This window comes from Musca autumnalis, unplaced genomic scaffold (assembly GCF_047663935.1).
Source record: "Musca autumnalis isolate F117 unplaced genomic scaffold, ASM4766393v1 scaffold_4, whole genome shotgun sequence".
NCBI classification, from domain to species: domain Eukaryota; kingdom Metazoa; phylum Arthropoda; class Insecta; order Diptera; family Muscidae; genus Musca; species Musca autumnalis.
Window position 1 is genome coordinate 71,086,239 of NW_027411977.1, and position 20,659 is coordinate 71,106,897.

The 20,659-nt window shown below is 36.9% G+C and overlaps 1 protein-coding gene across 10 annotated transcripts in view; it reads right to left on the bottom strand.

Annotated features, from left to right (window-relative positions):
• Positions 1–964: 964 nt before the first annotated feature.
• Positions 965–20,659, bottom strand: part of LOC141404284 (carbonic anhydrase 7-like) — a 29,857-nt gene continuing 10,162 nt past the window's right edge. For 4 of the 10 annotated variants that reach the window (XM_073987721.1, XM_073987722.1, XM_073987724.1 and 1 more), the window contains exons 2-6: positions 2,162–2,300; positions 2,057–2,083; positions 1,582–1,997; positions 1,285–1,518; positions 965–1,226 (exon numbers count right to left, since the gene is read on the bottom strand). In XM_073987721.1, the coding sequence (XP_073843822.1) occupies positions 987–1,226; positions 1,285–1,518; positions 1,582–1,997; positions 2,057–2,083; positions 2,162–2,186 (942 nt within the window). In that variant the 5' untranslated portion in view covers positions 2,187–2,300 and the 3' untranslated portion in view covers positions 965–986. The remainder of the gene's footprint in view (positions 1,227–1,284; positions 1,519–1,581; positions 1,998–2,056; positions 2,084–2,161; positions 2,301–20,659) is intronic. The other 6 variants (XM_073987725.1, XM_073987728.1, XM_073987726.1 and 3 more) reach the window with 2 other exon arrangements.

The following is a 20,659-nucleotide window of genomic DNA, read 5'->3' on the forward strand; positions in this document are numbered from 1 at the left end:
GTAATGTTGATGTCATTGCAAAGGGTTGGTGAAAATGACATGCCAAAGCATTCGTGGAAATGACGTGCCAAAGCATTGGTGAAAATGACATGTCAAAGCATTGGTGTAAATGACATGCTTTGAATCCGAAAATGAATAGCATCTTTCGGGGCCCATGCTCATATAAAATTTATCGATGAAGATGCTAAAAAGATGACATGCCAGATCACTCGCACCCATGATTGAATGACATCGAACATTCTGCTGGGATGTTTTCCGTGGAAAAGTTCATACTGGTCCAAATGTTATACGATGGCCCACTGAAATGACTAGTGGGTGCGATACCAATCGAAAGATATGACTCCCAAAATAAGATCCACTTTCATAATGGACTATGTAGGTCCATTCCTTCAAGTACAAATTTCATCCTAATCCACATTTTTTTGTGTAAGTTCAAATGTTCAAAAAGGGCCACAAACTTCTGAAAAGACCCTCAATACATTCGAACTGTCTGTAAAAAGCCGACTGATACTTTTTTACTTGTTTTAAAATGAAATTCTCAATTTACATATTTTTGCCCATATCTGCTTATAGTGATTTCAAAAGTTCATCCAAAAAGCTCATATACAAACATTTTCAAATTACTTTGAATCCCAGCAAAAAATCCTTACTAAATAATGGGTTTATAGTACTTTTTGGTAGTCGTAACTATGTACTTACAAAACAACTACTACTAACCCATTTTTTAACAAGTGCATGTCGCACTGAATTACTGGTAATTCTATGACCACTAGAATAACTAGTTAGTCTATGGCCACTGGAAGTTGAAAAATAAGCTATACGATACAAATTTGTTTTTCTATTTTTAGAACAGTTTAAGGGGAATTTGTTTTCAATTTCAACACACTTCATATATTTTTATTTTATTTCGCTCTTTGCTGGATTTGAACACACGCATTTTACCGATCTCTGACACATATATCAATTTTAGCATAGTGGGGACTTTATTAAAAAATGCTAATTACACTTATTAAATGCACCATAATCATTAATTTTAGAAGAGTTTGATTTTCCTCAATTGAAACTGCTGCGTCCATCGCATCCACTAGCGGTATACTGCTATAAGTATCGACGTCACTTTCGTACGGTTTTCCTTTTATGACCACGCCTTTTCTAGGTTCTGTTGCTTTGAAATTCTTCATTATCGGTATCTTCTTGGAATTTTGCATATTTTTCACATTCTCAGCCTGCAAGATAACATATTGTGACAAATATTAAAAAAACACCTTTACAAATTACACTTACAAAATCTTGTTGAACCGTAACGGCCGATACAAAATCAAACCAAATAATATCCTTGATGCATTTACCCATCAGTTCTGTGCCATGATAAGTAAAGAAGCGTCGAACTTCTTTTGCCATTAAGTATTCCAGGTTAACACGGCTTGGATCCGAAACGTAGACAACATCTCCCGGCATTTTTACCATTGGCAAATGTTTGGTGATGTCATCCAAAAGGGGTGGGGCAAAGGGGAGAGTCTTAGAATTGAAATTCAATAAAGAGGTAATATTTTTATTTTTTGTAAACATAATGCGTAATACCTGAATAGGGAAGGCTAATATAACAACACCATTTTCCATCGTCGATGCATTCGCTAGTGTGGAGTATTTGGAGTTATAGAAAACACAATGAATTTCAGCCGGTAATGATAGATTTCCAAGTGTAAATTTTGGATGAGATTTTTCAAGCCAATGCAAATAAATGTATGCCATATTGAATTCACCAATTTTCTCTACTGGACCCATGGTAATTGTCGGTCTTATACCATTTGTATAATTGAACCCGATAATTAGGGTATCGCCATCGTTTTGCAAGGAAATCGCTTCAGGAACATTGTTAGCATACTTGATATGAAATGATTTAAAAACACTTTCCTGCATTTCTACACTTTTTTCATCTAAAGGAATTCCATGTTTCCCAAAACATTCTTCTGACTTATCAAGACCCAGACTGAGATCTGCAATTAAAATTAAATGTCTCTGTTACTTTTATTCCTTTCTGTATGTGGTTACCCACCCGTTAATGCCACGATATAAAACAGACCTGAAATGCCGAATTAACAATATTATATATTTATTATTAACACATGCGAAAAGTACAGTTGTCGGAGCTACTACTTACAATACGTCAATATATTGTTAAACATTTTATATGATTTCAATGATTTTATCCGATCCAAAATAAATGACACCACTCCAACCTACAGACTCAAATGACTCATAGAGTTTCTTAGTTTTGCCAGTGGAGTAGTTTGTCGAATCTGCCAACAAAAATGCCAAGGGATTCAGTAAATAGCATTTAAAGTATGTTATTATGCCGCCAATGGTTAAGATAATTGTTAAATAAATGAAAAAAGTGTTAATGTTAGTTGAAAGGACTCATATTTAGCACACCACTGTCATTACGAGGGTTTCGGAGTCGAGGTATTTTTGGCTCGATTCCGAGGAAAGACCAGTTTTTTTACGACTCCGACTCCAAATCCGAGAGTCATTTATACCACTAAAATTAATAAAATTTGCACAAACGTTTAACTTGTTCCTATATTTGGCCCATTCTCGGGGGAGGCTGTAACCCCTAGAGAACGCGTCGCAGGTGGCGGATAGCGAATGCTTCCCAGATATGGGTGGTAGGAGGGAAATCAAATATCTCCCGCGGACCAAACAGCTCGGAGAGAATACTTCGCAACAAACCACTTCATTGGGCTTATCACAACATAATCTGTGAAATAGAGGTTAATGTAAGTGCTACGTACGTGGGCAGCCAGGCGTACGTTGAGTTGAAACGGCGGAGGAACCAATAACGGTCAACGGCGGGCAACATGGCTTACGGTAGTAAGTCACTGCATACACAGCATGTCTGTATGCTCTAGCCAGCAGCCCTGGCAACAGAATCGGATGCGGTAGCCTAATCTGCTGCTCATCTTAAACTACTATGATTAATGAAACCACAACAAGAAATAACTGGCCCTATGCTCCTTATAGGAGTTTAAAGGAATAAATATATATTTGGCCCATATAGGCTAATTTGTTTGCTTTTCCTAACATATTCTTTAGAAAGGGCATTAGTACTCAACTACGAAACATAAATATGAATTTTACATTCAACAACTAAAAAAGTATCAGTCGGCTTTACCAACAGAGATATACCCTCAGCTCAGATCGAATGTATTAGGGTCTGACTTTTTTGGACATTTCAACTTATCGACGGAAATGTAGATTAGGATTAAAGTTCAAAAGTTTTGCAGAGGATGTACTTAAAGGAATGGAACGACATAGTCCGTTTTGGAAGTGGTTCTTATTTTTGGAGTCATATCTGCGCTATATCGCCCACTATTCATTTCAGTGGGTCATCGTATATCTTTTGGACTAGTATGTTACGGTTAGTAAGGGTGACGTAGGGGATGAAAGATACCAAGGAACGGTCCTGACCGGCTTTAACATGGTAAAGTCCAGGATTTATCTTGTTTCCTCTCTCATCTCAAGTGGACACTGACCTCCCCGTGGTGTCACCTGGGGAGCTGCCTTTAACACCCGTTAAAAGTAGTGAGCTAACATTTGCCGCGCGTTCACCCATAAGAACGTTAAAAACTTGGGTTTGGGCGTCGGGCTAGTCTAGCTAGTCACAACAACACCTAAAGGTGACGCACTGTATTATAGCTGCCATGACACAAACCATGAGTTTGGTTACGGTTTTGTAGTTGGTCAGAGGTTTAAAACATCAACATCAGCTTCAGTAGTGAGCTAACATGTGCCGCGCGTTAACCCATAAGAACGTTAAAAACTTGGGTTTGGGCGTCGGGCTATTCTAGCTAGTCACAACAACACCTAAAGGTGACACACTGTATTATAGCTGCCATGACACAAACCATGAGTTTGGTTACGGTTTTGTAGTTGGTCAGAGGTTTAAAACATCAACATCAGCTTTATCAGCGTTCATGCTCCAACCGAAGACAAGGACGAACAGACCAAAGATATATTCTACGAGCGCTTAGAAGAATCATATGACCGTAGTCCTGCCCATGACATTAAAATTATTCTAGGCGATGTGAATGCCAAAATTGGAAAGGAGGATATCTTTGGACCAACAATCGCGAAATTCAGTATACACAGTGAAACACCTGACAATGGTATGAGGCTGATAGACTTTGCAGCTGCAAAAAACATGGTAGTTAACAGTGCCAGATTTAAGAATCTCGATATGCATAATGGCACCTGGCTGTCTCTAGATCAAAGAACAAGTAATCAAATTGATCATGTTGTGATAGATGGAAGACATTCATCGAGCGTGTTGGATGTACGATCGTTCCGAAGCGCAAACATTGATTCGGACCACTATCTTGTTGCAGCAAAGGTACGTACCTGTCTAAACGTTGCAAATAAAGCACGAACAAACACAACGCGGAAGTTGGACATCGCTAAGCTGCAAACACAAGAGATAGACACAGCATATTCCACTCAACTAGCCCAATTGCTTAATCAAAGCACTCCTCATCCCGATAACATATCAGCGCAATGGCAAAGCATTGCCCACTCCATGCAAACAGCCGCAAAATCCATACTTGGATACCAGAGGCCTCCACCAAGGAATCCATGGTATGATCAGGAGTGTCGTGCTGCCACCGAAGAGAAAAATGCGGCATATAGGGCTACTTTACAATCCGTAGCAACGCGTAGCGCACGGGAGAGATACAGGGAGAAAAGGAGAGAGGAGAAACGTCTTTTCCGCAGGAAAAAGAGAGAGATGGAAAAGCGGGAGTGTAAAAACTCGAGATGTACAGGAGCCAGAATGAAGTCCGAAAATTCTACCAAAGAGTGAAACATCAAACTGATGGCTTTGGTACAGGCACATCCTCCTGTAGAGACCAGCAAGGTAATTTGGTAACTGATACAGATAGTGTACTCAGGATATGGAAAGAACATTTTTCAAAACTGTTGGTATCCAATAGCAGCGATGACGACGAAGATACCACAGTCCCAATCCCAGAAGATGGTATTGAATGTATACCGCCCAGCCAAGATGAGGTAAAGACAGCAATAATCGGCTGAAGAATAATAAGACAGCAGGAGCCGATGGCTTACCAGCCGAGCTGTTCAAAACCGGAGGCGACACACTGATAAGGTGTATTCATCAGCTAGTTAGCACCATCTGGCAGGAAGAACGAGTACCCGACGATTAGAACCTGAGTATCCTGTGCCCCGTCCACAAGAAGGGAGATAATACTGTATGCTCTAACTATAGGGGCATAAGTCTACTCCCTATTGCCTACAAGATCGTGTCAGGGATATTGTGCGAGCGACTAAAGCCAATGGACAACGAGATAATTGGACCATACCAATGCGGCTTTAGACCTGGCAAGTCCACTATTGACCAGATATTTACCCTGCGGCAAATCCTGGAGAAGACCCAAGAGATGCAGATCGACACCTACCACCTTTTTGTCGATTATAACGCAGCCTTCGACAGCCCTCTGCGTTCAAAGGTATTCCAAGCCATGTCTGAATTTGGTATCCCCGCAAAGCTCATCCGGCTTTGCAAAATGACTTTAACTGACACGAGGTCCTCAGTTAAAATTGGAAAGAACCTCTCCGAAGAGTTTGGTACCAAAAGAGGTTTCAGACAAGGAGACAGCCTTTCGTGTGATCTCTTTAACATCCTGCTGGAAAAGGTTATACGAGAGGCAAACGTCAAAAGAAGTGGCACAATCTACACCCATAGTCACATGTTACTTGCTTATGCTGATGATATAGACATCATAGGCCGATCAGTAAAAGAAGTAACTGATACCTTTATGAAGGTCGAAGGAGAATCTGCTAAAGTGGGTCTGGCGGTAAACGGTGAAAAGACCAAGTTGATGGTGTCGACGCGCAATGCGTCCATTGAGCTCGGACCTACTGTGGAAGTTGGTTCCTATAATTTTGAGGTAGTTAAAGACTTCGTCTACCTCGACACTGCCATAAACACAACAAACAGCATCAGTTGTGAAATAAAAAGAAGAATTGTATTGGCCAACACATGCTACTATGGTTTAAGTAAGCAGTTTAAAAACAAAGCCACATCTCGTCAAACAAAAATAACGCTCTACAAAACACTGATACGACCCGTGCTGATGTATGGCTCCGAAGCCTGGGTACTTGCGCAAGCAGACATGGCAGTGCTTGGTGTGTTTGAGAGAAAAATTCTTCGAAAGATCTACGGACCAATCTGCGTTGACGGTGAATATCGACGTCGCATGAACCACGAGCTGTACCTGCTGTACAACGACATCAATATTGTTAAACGTATCGAGATGCAGCGATTGCGTTGGCTAGGCCATATCATAAGAATGAGCGATGATGACCCCGCTAAAAAGGTGTATAAACACGGACCGCTTGGCGGTGCACGCAGAATTGGCAGGCCAAGGAATAGATGGCGCAAACAAGTGGATGATGAGATGAAAAGGCGCGGTATTCCAGAAAGCGAAGCAACAAATAGAGAGAATTGGAGATCTTTTCTTAGTTCGGCCTATAGAACAAGTGTTGTGTAATGGGCCAGCTAAGTAAGTAAGTATGTACATTGTAGTTTCAGAAACCGCAAACCGTGAAATATGAATCTTACAAAATACAATTTAGAAAAAACCGACAAAGTTTTGGCGTTTTTTTTTTGCGCATGAGTAAATTTTGAAAGGAACTCTTCCCCGTGAGAAAATCAATTTTTGAATTTTTGTGGGGGAAGTACCATAAGGAGAAGATCGATATCGGCCATTTTAGAAGTTAAACTAAATTTGGACAAAATATTAGGAGATTTAATGTTTGGACCAATTTGGTTGCCCGTTCAAGGGATATCGTGCATTCCATTTTAGTGCCATTTTTTAAATATTGGTGGGAAGTACAGGAAGTAGTTGCCAATCTTAAAGTGAACTTATCCGAACTTAAAGTGAATTTATCCGAAATTTTGTGTGGGAGGTACCCGGTACATATGGTAGATATATTAGCATGTGTAAAGTATGGACAAAATCGGTACTTCCCTTCAAGAGTTATTGTGTGCACAATTTTTCCGAATATTTTTCAACTTTTGTCGGGGAGGTACCTGAAGGAGTGAACCGATATGGTTTATCTTCGAACTTAAACTAAGTTTGGACAAAATATTATCAAGGCCAAATTTTGGATCGAATCGGCAGATCCGTTCGAGAGTTATCTTGCGCTCCAACCACTACACACGGTGTCATATGGGGTTTTTGAACCTTTCAGGCTATTTTCTCAGGAAGTATGGTTTTGCCCCTGATGGAACTTGTACCGCCGTATGGTGGGCCATGAATACAAGATGATGCAGCAAAAATCAAAGCGATTCGAGAGCAGGCCCTAAACTGTACTTTTCAGAAATTTTGTGTGGGAGGTACCCGAAGGAGTGGACCTATCGAGTCCATATCACGATGTGAAGAGTTATCGTGCGCACAAATTTTTCGAACAATTTTGAACTTTTGTGGGGGAGGTACCGGCAGGAATGGACCGATATAATCTATATTCGAACTTAAACTAAGTATGGATAAAATATAACGAAAGCCAAATTTTAGACCGAATCGGTTAATCCGTTCGAGAGTTATCGTGCACTCCAGCCAGCCAGACAGACAGACAGACGGACCGACACACAGAAGGGAAATTTGTGTTAAAATTTGATCAAAAGCCCTAGAAAGCTCATTTATAGTCGGATTGATATAAAATTTTGCACAAAGCTTATCTTCTGTACATATCTTCTGTATAGAAAATAATGAAAATCGGTCCAGATTTGGATGCAGCTTCCATATATATTCGCATCTGATGTGAGATAAAAATGCACCAAAATCACTGAAATTTGACACATGCAACCTGAACTAGCCTAAAAAAACATTGAGCCAATTTTCAAACAAATCGGTACAGATGTATATATAGTCCCATATACATATATTTCATTCCAAATTTTATTTTTTGAAACTTACTTAAATTAAAGTTTTCTCAATTCACATGAGAAAAGCCGTGAATGTTTCTGAATAATGCAAACATATTTGATAGGTGTTGGTTTAGTCTAATAAATAAGAGTCCCGGTTATACGGCGGAACAAAATTTAGTGTGAGTAAACCTTGCAAATCCATATAAAAATATTTCATATGGAATGGCGCAAATATGCGCAATTTTTATGATTGAGTCTGATATTTGAGACTCCAGCGCATAAAACATTAGAAGAAACTATGGTCGGGCAACGACGGGGAAATAAACTTTTTCAATATTGAAATTGTAGTAATCTTAAATATTATCATAATAAATTTTCATAAAGTGGATATGTATCACCATTATTAAAGAGCAAATATGTAAAATCAATCTGAAAATTTTACATGCTAATCTTGTTCGGAGACTGTACAAAAACAATAAATCTTGAAAAATAAAAATTTTCGCGAAAATAATGTCATTTTAATGTTCACCTAATTTCTTAGTTTTCGAAAATTTACTTTTTGTTTTCAGTATGGCTGAGTTCAATCGACTGCTACATTGGATTGGTTAATCTTACAAAGTCGTGGATGGTTATAGCAAATGTAGAAAAGAGTCTGGTTGCCGTTTTTTTCATAAAAAACGATTTTCATATTTTAAGTTTTCAGCAACTTTAGGCCTATGTTTCCCCTCTGTGCTGCATGGCTTAATAAACTCTGAAACGGTTTTCGTCCAAACATACTTGGGTTCTAAAACCATTATTTTGATGGGGCACATTTTGCGCGTATCAAAGTGTATATACCCTCATTAGCATAAATGCCGAGGGTATAAACACTGCATGTATATTTTAGAATGCTTAGAGAGCCTTAAAAAGCCATTTTTCATGAATTTTATTCAAGGAAACTACGAAACTTTGTTTTAGATTTTCTTCAACAGAAAGAAAATAACAAAATCTGCTTTCTGAATTTTAATATACAAATACCACGAAGTTTTGTGGCAAATGGCCGTATACGAAAATCATATTTTTAAAAAAGCGTTTGGCGGTGCCATCTCGAAAACTAAACCGATTGCCATATACATATGTTTGTGGGCTTATCAAGAACATCAGTCATCGATTTTTTAAAAAATATTAGATTTTACGGAAATGGTGGACAGAAAAAAGTCAAAATATTAATGTTTGGCTTAAAAAAACTGACGTTTTTGCCATAAAACGGGCCAATAAAATATGACAAATAAAATCGACCGATGAATTTCTAGATCCTGATGTCCTTTCTAGATTTGTATAGAATCATCTTATATCTTAGATTTTATCTAATTTTATGTAAAAGCTCTTTAAAATAGACCTTTATGAGAAGACGATTAGGTCTACTGACAGAAGACTTGTAGAGCCGACGTTAAATGCCCAATTATAATTCAAATACAACTTTACTTTTGCTTGCAAAAAATTAAAGCATCAATTGGACCATACAATATTCTCAACATGTATTGTGTAATCAAAATGGAGGTGAAAATATTTGTCTTCAAAGGATATAGATATCCCTTGAATCGCTCTCTAAATTAGTATTTATATAATAATTGTTCTTTTGAAATAAATAATGATTTTTTAAAAAAATGTTGGTGTCCCGAATTTAATTTTATATTTCTATAATGTAGAAAAAATTTGCACGGAGTCGAGTTATTGTTTTCAACTCCGACTCCAGCAAAATTGCTCGACTTCGACTCCGAAACCCTGGTCATTACACCCGTTAAGGGGTAGCCTCAATATAGACCGAGTATTCATTACATTTATTTCAAATTGTATACCTAATATATTTATACCCAATACCACAATGTGGAAATGGGTATTATAAGTTTGTTTTGGTAAAAATTCATGTAACAGCGCGAAATATTCGCCGGAGACCCCCAATGTGGTATACCAATCTTCATATCTCGACGAGATAAAGCGATTTTGAGATGTGTGTCTGTCCGTCCGTCCGTCTGTCCATTATAAATTGTAAACACGCTCCAGGCCGCAATTATGAACCGATCGTCACGAAATTTTGTATGGAGGTCGGGTTCAGATCAGAATAGATCGCTATTCTTATTGGTGATGATCGTGAAATATTTAGCGGGTGAAATGGACCAAAAACATAATATTTATCCAATTTTCTAGCGGTTCTGTAGGTCTCAATAATAGTCCGATCAACGCGTAATTTTAAATAAGGTAAGAGAAGCTTGCAATTTGAGATGGCGATCGGATAATATTTAGAGGGTTAAATGGACCAAAACTTTTGTGTGAAAATTGTGAAAATTTTTAATATACAGCTTATATCTTAATTCCTGGAAGTGACATTCCGGACAAGTGAGATATACTTGAAAGTGGAACGCTTGACCTATCAATTGATGCCAATTATGTTGGTGTGCATGATCAGATAACAGAGTTACAGCCTAATAAATTCCGTTATTTGTTTGTAGTGTAATAATAAACTCGCTAGAAGTCGCAATTATACATCAATAGTCACGAAATTGTGCACCGGGTAAGAGTATAGGTCGAAAAAGATGCCTACAATTTTGAATGACGATCTGATATTCTTTAGCGGGTGAAATGGGCCATTACTTTTGTATGAAAAATATAAAAAATTTATTTTTGGTCGATATTTTAATTCCTTGAGGACATATATATTTCGCAAAGTAGCCTACATATGGGAAAAAACTACTGACCTTTCCTCTGATGTAAATTGCAATAAAGTGTTTGCTAGATAACGGGCCTACTGCCTAATATATAATGGGTTCTGTGTAGAGAACCACATTTTTATCCCATGCTACATATTGTCTCTCCAAAAGTTTATGTAACACCACGAAATATTCGTCCTACACCCCTTATTTGGTATGCCAAAATTGATATCTCGACGAGATAAAGCGATTTAGCGATGTGTGTCCGTCCATTAAAAATTGTTAACAAGCTTAAGGCCGCAATTATGGACCGATTGTAACGAATTTTTTAAGGAGGTTGGGTTCGGGCCAGAATAGAAATGATTAGTTTTTGCTGATGATCGTGAAAAATTTTAACCAATTTTGTGGCGGCTCTGTAGGTCAAAATAATAACCCGCAAAATTTTAACCAAAGTTTGAGTTTATGATAAAGAAGAAGCGTACAAACCAACGTAAAGATCAGATAATACTTGGCGGGTTAATGGACTGAAACTTTTGTGTGAAATTGGTAGAAATTTCAATAACGTAGCGGTTAAACAACGGAAGTAGTAGTACTACATAAGTGGGTTTCATTACATTTTAGTTTGTGTGAAGTAAATTTTCCTTTCCTGCTACAAAAATGTCTTTGTCATGCTAGATAACTTTTTGGTTTTGGTCATAAGTATTATACATTACATCTCTGGTATTTGATAATTAAATTTTCACAATCATTGAAAAGAAGTTCCGTGGAGAGCGATTGTGCAGGGATAGTGGTATTGGGTATCCCATGGTCGGCTCCGTCCGACTATAGACTTTTCTTACTTGTTTTCAATTACACTGTGTGTATTTTTTTTGAGTCATGGAAAATTAACCATATTCTGATACTGCAGCGTGATAGAAGACGAAATAAGAAAACACGTGTCCCGGCGTTTTCCTGTTACTTTGACTGAGGCCTTGATATCAAAAGGGATCATTTTGTCAGCCTCATATTTTTAAACCGCTAAGAATTTTGGTTTACTCTTTGAAGCAAATTTGTAACTCTCGTCTTAAAGAATAATAATTGTGAACACATAAAATCCATTCAATCTCATCTTCAAGGTCAAAATCGTTAAGGTCAAATTTACGTTATAATATTTTCTCGTATTTTGGTCTACAGATATCATACCCATCAAACTTGAATCAAACAACCAACTACAAAAATATACCTTCGATCTCTATAAACAACTTTCTGTAGAAATGGTACTTTAAGGTCAAAATAGCAAACCAAACCCGATTTTTATCCTCTTTTTCGGTTTCTGCTCCGTAGAAACTAAACCATTAAAAATTCAAGAAAACCAATTCTTTGGCATGTCATTTCCACCAATGCTTTGGTATGTCATTCTTACCAACCTATGCAATGACATTATCATTACGATGGGAGTTTTAACAACGTTGGTTGTGATTTCGAGTCTCCGACAACATCAAGCCTATTGTAAATAATTAAGCATATATGTTTAGAAAAATGTGTATAAATACAAAAATTCATCTCTATTGGATCGATGGAATGGGTTCAAATGCTGATGAAAAGATGGGATCTTTCACGACTTCCTTTGCATTGGTTCAAATGCCAATGAAAAGATCGGATCCTTAACGAATTCATTTGAACCAATTCAAAAGATGCCATGAAATCACGTCATCGCATGGAACCCCTTCCTTCAAATTTTGCTGGGTCCCTATTGCCTACAAGATCGTGTCAGGGATATTGTGCGAACGCCTAAAACCCATGGTCAACGAAATAATTGAACAATACCAATGCGGCTTTAGACCTGGCAAGTCCACCATGGACCAGATATTTACCCTGCGGCAAATCCTGGAAAAGACCCAAGAGATGCAGATCGACACCTACCACCTTTTTGTCGATTATAAAGCAGCCTTCGACAACCCGCTACGTTCGAAGGTATTCCAAGCCATGTCTAAATTTGGTATCCCCGCAAAACTCATTTGGCTTTTGTAAATTGACTTTAACTGGGAAAGAACTAGGAAAGAACCTCTCCGAAGAATTTTGTACCAAAAGAGTAGAAAGGAATGGCACAATCTACACCAATAGCCACATGTTACTTGCTTATGATGATAATATAGACATCATGAGTTGATCAGTAAAAGAAGTAACCGATACCTTTATGAAGGTCGAAGGAGAATCTGCTAAAGTCGGTCTGGCGGTAAACGGCGAGAAGACCAAGTTGATGGTGTCGACGCGGGCCAACAGTTGAGGTTGGTCCCCATAATTTTGAGGTAGTAAAGGACTTCGTCTACCTCGGCACCACCGTAAACACAACCAACAACATCAGTTGTGAAATACGAAGAAGAATAGTGTTGGCCAACAGATGCTACTGAGTAAGCAGTTTATGAATAAAGCCACATCTCGTCAAACAAAAACAACGCTTTACTAAAACACTGATACTACCAGTGCTGATGTATGGGTCCGATGACTGGGTACTTGCGCAAGCAGACAAGGCAGTGCTTGGTGTATTTGGGAGAAAAATTCTTCGAAAGATCTATAGACCAATCTGCTTTGACGGTGAATATCGACGTCGTATGAACCACGAGCTGTATCTGCTATGCAACGACATCAGAATAGGTAAACGTATCGAGATACAACGTTTGCGTTGGCTAGGCCATATCATAAGAATGAGTAATGATGAACCCGCTAAAAAGGTGTATAAATATGTGCCACATGGCGGTGCACGCAGAATTGGCAGGCCTAAGCTTAGATGGTGCAAACAATTGGATGAAGAGATGAAAAGGCAAACAGTTGGCAACCCCATGCCTGCGTAGACGTGTGTTTGTTTGCAGCTGATCGCAAATTAACTTTTTTGTACACAAATATCAACATATGTCTTTTATTGACATTTAACTTCATTCGCGAATAAATTGCTTTTAATAATAAATTAAAATTAATCGAAGTTTCCTGTTAATTGTTGTGTTTTCTGATTTAAAACCAACACTTATTACGCAATTGACATTGTTTGTTATTCTTGCTGTTTCTCCTTTGACTGGAAGTACATTACTCGCTGATTTTGTTGCTGTTTTTGCCGCATATTGTTCCTGCATTTTGTTAGTTGCTGTTGTTGGTAAACAAATTAATTATGCCTTCCACAAAGAAACAGGATCTATGCCCCTCCTGTAACAAATCTGTTACTAAATCCAAAGGATCGATTAATGCAGGGTTTGTTCAAATTGGTTCCATGGATCGTGCGTCAATTTATCTGAAAAGGATCTGGCTGCTCTGAAGGCTATTCCAATCAGTGCATTTATTTGTGTCAATTGTGAAACCAATCTTAATAACAGCAACAGCGGTACAGCTGATAATTTTAAAGATCTCACAAAGAAACTGGATTCTTTTGTTACCACCCATCATGAAGAGCTGAGTTCAATTAAAAAGTCTATTGACAACATGAATGCACAAATGACATCTTGTCTTGCTGAATTAAAGGCTGATATGTTAAGAAGCAACGAACGAGTTACTAATATTGAAAAGTCTGTGGCTGTTTTGGAAGAGGAGAATAAAGGGCTTAGAGCTGAAAACAATGCCTTGCATCGGCGATTAAATCGTGCGGACTTTTTAATTACTGGTCTACCTGATGGCTTGAATGATTTGGTTGCCGTTGTTATTTCTGTTGCTTCCTTTTTCAATGTGGTACTTGAACGCCGTGATGTGGGCTTAGCCTGTTACATTAACAACAAAAAACATGTTTTGGTAAAGTTAAATTGTGCTGAACTACGCGACGAAATAATGCGACAATACTTTAAAAGTCGATCACTTACAATTGCTGATATTTTGTCCGGTGCAGGTGGAGATATCACGAGAAGGGTTTACTTAAACGACCATTTTTCCCCTGATGCTAGCAGTTTGAATGCCATTTGCAACAAGCTTCGTCGACAGAACATTATTATAAAATATCGGATCATTAATGGGGATAAAGCCAAAGCGAAAATAGTGTTGCCTGATGGAAAACAGATCTAACGAGATGTTAGTGGCTGTTCTTCTTTACTGACAGCACAGAATGGAGTAACTATCTAATTGATATTGTTTCTTTTATATTACTTTTTTTATACATTTGCTTATATATTTTCTTGCAATATGTCTAACCTGGATACAACTGTCACATTTTTGGAATTTATAATATATGTATAACCTCTATGAGGTGCCTAATAATCTTTTTCTGTTGTATCTCGGCTAAGTCATATCTTTTTTTTTTTTTTTTTATTTTGATCTCTTTATATGTAGGTTGATATTTTATTTGATCTCACTGCCTATAATTCGCATTTGCGATTAGCTGTAATTTAAATGAATTGTTTTTATCTCTCGCGATTATTCTTCTTGATCTGGCTCCCCATCTATACTATTGTCAATTTTGATGTCTTCTAATGATAATCTGGGTCCAATAGTGAGTGGTAACTCGTATCTTAAAAGACTTTTACTTCCATATAATAATAATTTGAAAATTGCCCATTTAAATTGTAGAAGCATTAAACCTCCTACTAAACTGGATGAAATAAAATCCATTCTAGAAGGCAATACATTTGATATTTTTGCTGTTTCAGAGACTTGGCTCACTAGTGACATACTTGATTCTGCGGTTTCCATTCCGGGCTTCTGTCTTTGTCGAAATGATCGTCAGATACCTGGTAGAGGTGGTGGTGTCATGATTTACGTTTCTAGAGGAATTCGATACAAATGCATTCATAAAACATCGATAGCTCATTGTGAATCCATGTATTTAGAGCTACAATTTGGTGGAAATATAATGCTTTTTGGATGCGTATATCTGCCTTCGGGAAATATTCATTTGTTTGAAAGTCTTCATCATGAACTTTTTGTTCAATATGAGAACATAATGGTTACCGGTGATTTTAATTGCAATTTGTTCAATTCCTCCAAAGCGTACTTTTTTCGATCACTCTGTACTAGGTTGAACCTTAACATTGTGCATAATTTTATGCCTACTCATTTTGGTATAGCTAATCATTCTACGTCTCTGATAGATTTCATGTTGATTAGTAACAACTCTCTTTTGATTCATTCTGATCAGGTTCAGTGTCCCGCAATTTCAGATCATGCACTTATTTTTGCATCTCTATCTCTTAGCCACAGTGTCTCTCCCCATTTTGTTGAATATCGAGATTACGATCAAATTGACTGGAATTCATTATTTTCTTTTCTCAACACTTTTGACCCCAGTTTGGTGTTTGAGAGTATGGATGTTGACACTAAATGCTCTTATATCTCTTATATTCTTGATTCTCTATTTACTTTTGTTCCTATAGTTAGAAAGGAAATAAAGTACTCTGCTAATTCTTGGATGAATTCTAATGAGGTAAGGTTTGCTGTATCGATAAGAGACTTAGCGTACTTGGAATTCTTAAGGGATAAATCTCAAGAAAAATGGAAATTATACTGCAAATATAGGAATAAAGCTAAGTCGGTTATTCGTAGGACAAGAAGACGTCATTATATTAGGACCTTCAGTGGAATGGATTCTGCAAGGCTTTGGAAGTTCCTGAAAAATTCTGGTTGCTCGGGGAATGATCAGGAGGTGATTGACATTGATGTCAACTGCATTAATGATTACTTTGTCAATTCTTCTTTCGGAAATAATGCTTCTCGGATTAATGTTGATAACTTCACTGATTTGGATTCATCTTTCTCTTTTCATTGTGTTGATGAAGTAGAACTTTTTGAAGCAATGTGTAAAGTGCATTCTAAATCTGTAGGTGTTGATGGCATACCAATAACCTTTATCAAACTCGTTTTTCCATACATTTCTCCTCTTATAATGGACCTTGTTAATAGCATTTTAACTACGTCGACGTTCCCTGCTATGTGGAAGACTGCTCGAGTGGTGCCTATTCCCAAGTGTCGCTCAGTTCGTGATTCTGATGATCTCAGGCCTATATCTATATTACCGGTTTTATCTAAGATATTAGAATATATAATTAAAGCTCAAATGCTTCAGACTTGTGAGCGCATGATCGATGAGTCGCAATATGCCTTTCGGAAAGGATTTAATACTACACATTTGCTTTTAAAACTTACAGACTCCATTCGTGAAAACATTAATAAGAGTAGGCTGAGTGTGCTAATTTCCTTGGATTTGTCTAAAGCTTTCAACAGTATTGATCATTCGTTACTGATTTTAAAGCTGAGGAACGATTTTCACTTCTCAAAATCTGCCTGTAAATTGATTTTTTCCTATTTATGTGACAGAAATCAATTTGTCGAGTTAAATGGTTGTAGGTCTAATTTTCAGAATTTATTGTCTGGGGTACCACAAGGGTCTGTCCTTGGGCCTCTCTTATTCATTCTATATTTGAATGATCTTCCGTGTCTCTTAAATTCTACGACTTGCTCCACTTATATATTCGCAGATGACATATTTTTGCTTTTCAATGGCAATCGTCATTTTTCAAACTTACTTGAAATTAACATTAATTCTCATTTAAATACATTTGTTCAATTTGCAACACAAAACTCATTAAAAGTCAATTCGTCGAAAACTAAAGCGTTGAACTTTGGCATTACTAACCGTGTTTTACCTTCATTTGATCTCTTCATAGGTAATGATAGTATAGAATTTGTGCAACAACATAGATGCTTAGGCATAATAATCGATTCTAAACTATCTTTTAAGAGTCATATAGATACTTTAACCGGCAAGGTATGGGGTTCATTACGTAGAATTTATGGTGCCAATTTATATTTACCCTATCGAATCAAGATAACACTGGCAAATTCTCTTTTGTTTTCACAAATATTGTATGGTCTCGAAGTTTACTCGGGGTCTACTGCCATGAATATTATTAGATTGAAGCGTATCGTAAATACTATCACGCGCTTCATATACAATTTAAGTCGTGATAGTCATGTTTCTTCCTACGTTATAAACTTCCTTGGCTGTTCTTTTGATATGTTCATAAAATTCCGTTACCTTTTTTCGTTTTACAAAATGATAAAAAGTGAAAAACCTCCAGCATTAAGAAGAACCTTCGTCTTTACGCGTTCTTCTAGAAATCCTCAAATATTCATTCCTATGATTTGGAAGAATATTTTTGCTAAATCATTTATCGTCAGAGTAGCACGTTGCTGGAATTTTTTACCGCTAGAACTGCGAATTTTCTCTCACAGCAATAATGCATTCCGCTTAAAAATTTTGAGGCATTTCCATTCCCTATCTCAAAACTAATTTTGTTTTTATTATTATATTACATAAATCGAGTTATAGCTCATTGGACAAAATTTATCTTGTTCTAAGATTTTTTTTTTTTTGGCTGGGGAGCCAAGATTACGAGTGTATTTCGTGTAAATTGAAAGAATTGTTAGAAAATTTATAGCTTGATATAAGTTTTGAATTATATAATATATAAACTCAGGTATTCTTTGTCATGTATACAAATTATTTGGCCTTTAAGGCTTTGTGTTATACAAATATGGATAAATAAATAAATAAAAAAAAGGCGCGGTATTGCAGAAAGCGAAGCAGTAAACAGAGGGAGTTGGAGATCTTTTGTTGTTCGGCTTATGGAACAAATGTTCTGTAATGGGCCACCTAAGTAAGTAAGTATATGTTGTACACATTGACGACTTGCCCATAGGTCCCGCTGACCAGTGCCCTGGCGCCAGAGGCTATAGCTTGTTAGCTATCCCTTCTTCATTCTCAACCGGGCATAGTTGAGATCTGTTATGAGGATATTTGTTATTGTTTTTCTACAATCCTTGGCTGAGGTTATTTTCTGTCGCCAAAGCTGACTGATTCTACTATTATGCCAGGTTATTAAACCCCCGCAGTCATCCCAAAACATTTGTGGTAATTTGAAAGCGTTGATGGACAAGGTTTGTCAAACCAATGTTAAAAATAACACTCGAGATTAAATACCCAACGTATCATAGTCCAGTCAATTGAAAACGTCCACATTATATTTATATTAATTTATTAAATACTCAATATATGTATTTTTAGACAATTTTAACATATTTTTGGTTATTTTTAGAATGAAAATGTTTTAAAATAAAATGTCATCGAATTGGATTATTGAATCACGAGTTTACTTTTCAATAGTGCCAGACACGAATTTATTGATATTTTTAATTAGCACAATAACGTTAGACCATTATCTATATATATGCAGACATATTCGGATAAATAACTTAAACAAGACATCAGTTTGCGATTCACTTTTTTCAATTAATGGCCTTAGAAGAAACATCTTCATGCGTCATAATAAAATAATTGAATTAACAACTGATTTTGTTTTATTAGGAAAGTGGTATTGAGCTGTGTTGTATAACTTTAACACCTTATGCCAAATCTATTAAATATTAAAGGGAAGTTAAAGCGTTAAAGCACACTATGTTTAGAAGATACCATTTCGTAATTACCGACAAACAAGAAATTTGAAAGTGTCACAACAACGTCAGAAGAAGACTGTGATAACATCTCCTAAATATGACAAACTGACTTGACAGACATTAATTTAGCTTTAATCCTGAGGAAATAAAAGTTCTAGTCGAAGATGTTAGCTCAAAACTTGGTGTCAGTTGGAGAGAATCGGAAACCCGAGAACCTTTATACCCTAGTCAGACGGCAGCGTTAATTTGCAATAACTGTCTTAATTCAAATAAATTCGTGCATTATGCACACACGGTGCTCTTGAATAAAATTTAAATGGAAGGTGCTTACACCTGGGAAGGTTTTGCTGATTCTGAAACTACAATGTTCATAGATGAGAAAAATCTAAAAACTAAAAAATTGCTGGAGCGCTTTTTAAATACATTGCGATTGAAGTTGACATTTTTGAGAGTTTTTTAGGTTTTCACGATTTTGCTTGGATACCGCAAGCCTATTGAAATGTGACTAAGGAAAATGTTGTAGCTATGAAAATTCTCTACAAGATTGATTCTTATGATATCTTCGAAGTTTTTACCGTTATTGAGATATAGAAGTTCAAATTAGGACAATGAATTGACTGTATCGCCTCTTTATAAAACAATGGCATGACTGCAATTTCCCAACTTAAATCTATATATCTCAAAAACGGTACAACCTAGGAAAAAAATTGTAAAAACCAATCTTGTAGAGAATTTTTACATCAACAACATATTCTTTATTCCTAGTTTGAAAGAATTTGCAGTTTTCAATTTAAATCCTGAAGACCTGTAAAAAAATCTGAATGTTTGATCAGAACATTTATATCTCAAAAATCGTAAAACCAAGGAAAATATCAATCAACCAATCTTGTACAAAATTTTCTATAGTCTTATTTCAATAGGACTTGCGGTTTCCACACAAAATCGTATATATAGTCGTTTTAATTCCGACTGGAACATAGGGCCGCCACAAATGTTTTCCATCTATCTCTATCCATGGCAAGGTTTTTCATTTCACTCCATGTTATTCGGCACTCTTTTAATTCAGATTCTACTTGGCGCCTCCAGGTGCTTTTCGGTCAACCAATACGTCTCGAACCATGGGGATTGTACTCGATTAGTTGTTTGGTTACGTCAGTCGAAGCTTTTCTCGTGGTATGACCAAGCCATCTGTATTTCTTTCGTTTAATTTCTTCTTCCAGTGGTTGTTGATTCGACATATTCCACAGAGCATTGTTGGTTATGGTGTTGGGCCAGTAAATACCATATATGCGACGCACGCACCTATTCGTAAATGCTTGCATGGAGCGCATTAGGTTCTTTGGAATCATCCAGGTTTCACAGCCATATAACATAACAGATTTTACATTGCTGTTAAATACTTTTAGTTTGGTTCCCGAGGATATAGTCCTATCTCTCCATAGTTTATTAAGCATTCCAAATGCAGTTTTAGCTTTGTTGTATGTCTTTGTCGCTACCGCCATTTGTAGTTATAATGCTGCCGAGATAATTGAATGAGGATACATCTTCAATTGGCTGATTCATTACTTGGAAGTGGTTGGTGTTTCCGCTATGTATTCTCATTGATTTGGTTTTCGCTATATTGATG